General features: G+C 51.6%; 1 protein-coding gene across 1 annotated transcript in view; it reads left to right on the top strand.

The window, feature by feature from the left end:
* The first annotated feature begins 1,022 nt into the window (after positions 1–1,022).
* CDK13 (cyclin dependent kinase 13) overlaps positions 1,023–4,429 on the top strand; it is a 56,123-nt gene continuing 52,716 nt past the window's right edge. Inside the window, exon 1 of the mRNA XM_031060869.1 lies at positions 1,023–1,078. Within this exon, the coding sequence (XP_030916729.1) occupies positions 1,023–1,078 (56 nt within the window). The remainder of the gene's footprint in view (positions 1,079–4,429) is intronic.

Genomic DNA, 4,429 nt, shown 5'->3' on the forward strand with positions numbered 1-4,429 from the left:
TCGGAGACTACAGGGCTGCAGGAGGAGGCCAGGGTGGGGGTGGGGGTCCCCTGGCGGGATGCAGAGGGGCCAGGGAGGGCTGTGGAACCCTCCTCCTCCTCCTCCTCCTCCGCATGGGAGTTCAGGAGGTTCATCTGCCGCAGGATCTCATCGCTGCACCTGTCAGCGGCAACGTCGATGAGCCGGCGCACAAACGCCACCGTGTGCTCCTGCAGCAGGGGGTGCAGCTCCCTGACCAAGGCCTCCTCACTCAGCCCATAGCGGCACAAATTGGCTACGACGGCACTCTGTGCCAGAGCCACCTCCCACCAGCGGGTCCTGAGCAGCTCGGATAGCTCCTGGTTCAGCCAGGGCAGCAGGGGCTTGAGGATTTCTGAGCAGTCCTGGAAAAAACCTGCCCAGACCTCAGGTGGGTAGCCAGCTACATAAGCCCTGGGCATCGGCTCTGCAGCCCCCTGCTCATCCTGGTGGTGAGCGGCCGATGAGTCCGAGGGGCTTGGAAGAACTATCTCCAGAAAGTCTTCCTCTGACCGAACAGAGTAGATGATGCTGTTGATAGCCTGCCTGCACAGGGGGCACGATGGTTTCGTCTTGGCCCACCGCACAATGCAGCCCAGGCAGAACAGGTGGACACAGGGTGTTACAGAAGCGATTTCACCTGGAATGTCACGGCAGATGGGGCAGTTCCACTCTGTCTCCGTGGCCATGTTTGTGTGTTGCAGCAGAGCTGGGGAGAGCAGCTGCTCCCTCTTGTTGACGTGACACACTGAAAAATGGTCACCTTCTGTCCCAGGGAGATGGGCAGGTAGAAGAAATGCCCAGGCCCCTCAAGAAGGACACACTCACAGCTCCCCAAACACCATCGCCCACCCCAGGGCCACCCTGTAGGCGTGTTTCCTGCACCACTCACCTGCACTGCTGCAAGCACCACCCACAGTACTCTGCTTCCTGAACCAGATAGGGCTAAAGAAACAGGCAAAGTCTTGTGAATGAGAACTGAGAGTTGCTGACAGCAGCTCCCAATGACCTCACGAGCTTCCAGTCCTCCCAGTCACGCTTGCCAGGAGTCCAGGCGCGAGTGAGTCTGAGCCAGGCTCTGCCTGCGCCCAAATACAAGCAGTGAGGGATGTGAGGTCATAGTGCGTTGCTCACTTAGGTTGCCATCCATGGAGTCTGTGGACTGCTGATGTCACAGTCCGCTGTTCTGTACTGGCAACCTTAACTGCCTTCCAAATCTGCCATAGCAGGCCTTTCTCTCCTGCAGGTACATGTGGGCCATGCTGTGCCATTATTTGTTTGTGCCTCTGACTTTTACAATCATTTGAAGCCATTAGTCCAAGCACTTCTCCTTTAGAAGCACATTACCTGCTAGTTTTACGTTGTTGTGATGGGAGGGTGCTGTGTACATCAGGCACATGGGCTGGCCTATTTAAATCTGGTGAGATGACAGCCCGTATTCTCTATTCTCAATCCTGCTTGCCTGCACCACTCGGAGAGGTAAGCACATCCTGACATTTCATGCCAGTCTCTGCACAAACTTCTTGCCATGTTGTTTTTAAATTCAGATTTTTTTTCTTTTCTACAGCCCCATTGGATTGGGGTTGACAGGCACAATGGTGTGGTCATTAGCTCAGTGACCATTAAAACCCTCTGTTGCTCTCATCCCATTCAAAAATAAAGTTGAAAATGGATAGATAACTGAAAAATAAGCATCAATCACAATATTGGGCAAACCAGTGAAAAATGTGGAGAAAATCTATACTTCCCTGAGTTTTAATCTCTCTCCCTTGTGGTAGGGCTTACCACAGACTGGGCCACCCAAGCAAGGGCAGGTCTGCTTCCCAAGCTGCTTTGCCTGCAGCTTTTAGGGAGCTGTAAATCACTCCAGACAGGCTTGCAGCTGGGCATTTTCCTTCTCCTTAGGACGTTTTACTAAAACTACTGGGAAGTGATCAAGTGAGTTACAGCTTGAAACCAGCCTGGTAAAGAGGATTTTTAGAGGAGTTTTCCTGCCTCATCTTCTCAGGAATATCTTCTGGTGAAAAAGCTCTAGGCACATCACAGGATCATCCCTACCATCTTGAACCCTAAAAATACATAACCTCAATCAGTGCCAGCTGAGCAGGAGTTTAGTTTATGTTCAGTGTGAAGTAAGACTTCTAAAAGCCAAATGCCTGCTGCTTTGATGAATGAGCCCAGTATCCAGGGTTCCCTGTTGGAGAAAGGCAGATGTGTGTGTCGGTCTGAGCTTTTTCTTGGCTCTTTGCCTGCACTGACCCCCTTTAGTGCTGAGAGCAGCACCAGACTCTTACCTGGCTCCTCCCTGTGCCCAGGCTGTCATCATTTTTAAGGGCAGGATCTTTTAAAAATCCCTTCAAGAGCTTTGGTTTCTAATGAGAAGGAAAGAGTAAAAAACCAACCAATGGCTGGGGTTTTTTTCTTTGGATCAGGGACTTACTTGAGCATCCTTGGAGACTCTACCTATTGTGCCACTCGCACTTGGGCTGTCCTGTCCAACTGTCTCTGGTTAACAAGCAGAATGGGATGTGATTCTCTAAGGAGATTTGTGTTTCCACTGGGTCCAATAATTCCAGAGTCCATTTTCAGGATGGCAAATCACTGGGGTCAAGAAGGAATCTTCCTCCAGGGCAGACTGGCACTGGTTCCCAGGGAGTTTTGCCTTCCTCTGCAGCACTGAGCATGACCACTGTTCAGTGCTCCTCAGTCCCTTATGGCTCGGTTGCTTCCTGCTGCTCATGCCCCATGAAGATGGCCTGTCATGCCCTGCAGCTGTGGGCAAGAAGCTTTCCAGACTCTCAGGGTGGGCCCCAAGGCTGGCCTGGGGGTTGCTTCTTGTCCTCCTGTAGCACTGGGCACAGCTCTTCTGGGCCCCTGCAACTCCATTCCTGCCTGCTGCCCTCACACCTCCAAGGCACCACTTGTGCCCTGGCTCTCTCTGGCTCTCTTGCCCCTTGCAAGCCTGGAGTGGGGCTGAGCTCTGCTCTTCCCTTGGCTCCATTTTCCCAGGGATTCTTGCATCTATCCAGAGCTGCCACTTCTCAGTTCTCCTGCCTGCAAGCACAGGACAGACACAAGAGTTCTTTTCATGCATTCTTGGCCTGGGAGCACAGCAATGAAGCAAATCTTGGAAGACAAAAAGTGTGTTTGTCATTGATTTGTGTTACACTTTGGAACATGCCCAAGATAGTATACACCTCTTGTGTTGTTGCTTCTGATTCTCATTCTTCATGTTCTCAACCTTCAAGGAATAGGACCTGCTGGGCCTGTATCCCTGCTGCTACATTCTGTAACTCTGTCGCTTGCCTTTGCCATACTACAGAGGATTTTTTCAAGCTAAACTGAAGAATACAGCCTGCTCCTGGCTACACGTGCACATTGTGGTAATGGTTGTGAGCATCAGCTCTGAAACTGATTCAGACAAACAAAAATTAAAATAACATCATATTTCCAGTTGTAACCTGTGTGTCGTGTGTTCTTGAATGTGTTTTTGGATCAGCAACTCCCTGGAACTTCACACAAATAACAGTCTCACTATCATTTGACTCAAGGTGAGTGCAGAACAGAGCAATTGTGCCATGTTAAACCCAGAGCTCTACATGACAAGGCCCGACCCAGGTCTGAGGGCTCCACCCCCGAGAGCAGCTCTGCAGTGCAGGTCCCAGGCCCACCCAGGAGACAGGGGCACACACACAGCAGGGCTCAGCCAGGGACTGAGGGTCCCAGGCAGAGCTGGGACACGTCCCTGGGCCCTTGGCAGGAGGTGGTGGGGCTGGGGGTCCCAGGGCAGGCCAGTCCCAGCCACTGAGGCCTGTGAGCACCACCAGGACCCTGTCAGGACTAAACTTCAGTGCTCCTGTGCTCTTCTTCAGACACTGGTGGTGGGACACTTTGGAGACAGAGTAATGGGCCAGATGGACCTTCCCTCTGAGGGAGTGCTGCTGTGCTCAGGCTTTTGTGTTTTAGCATGTTCTTCCATAGAAGACAGACCAGACATTTCTAAAAATGAGTACAAGGAGCAAAAAAGAATATGCCTGGGGAAATGAACAAGTGTTGCTCACCTCCAAGTGGTTTGCAACCATTTAGATGAGAAGCACATCCTGCACCAGACTGAAGGCTTGATCTTTGAGCCTCGCTGGTGTCAGTGATGTGGTTTGCCATGCTGTGAAAAGCTATCTCAGTTGAACACTGATGAGTTAAAAAAACCCCACGTGACACTTGCCTTTTGCAAATTTGTGCAGATGGTCCCTTTATCTTGACGTGATCCACAGCCCTGACCTCTCTCGGAAGATACACACCTCCTTCCCACAAGGTGACAGAGCCAGTGCCTAGGCTGGGAGATGGTTATGGGTATTCAGTGCCTTCTGCTAGTGCAGGGCTGGAAAGAATTGTCTTCAGAGATATCCCCAGT

This window comes from Geospiza fortis, unplaced genomic scaffold (genome assembly GCF_000277835.1).
Source record: "Geospiza fortis unplaced genomic scaffold, GeoFor_1.0 scaffold265, whole genome shotgun sequence".
Lineage (NCBI taxonomy): Eukaryota > Metazoa > Chordata > Aves > Passeriformes > Thraupidae > Geospiza > Geospiza fortis.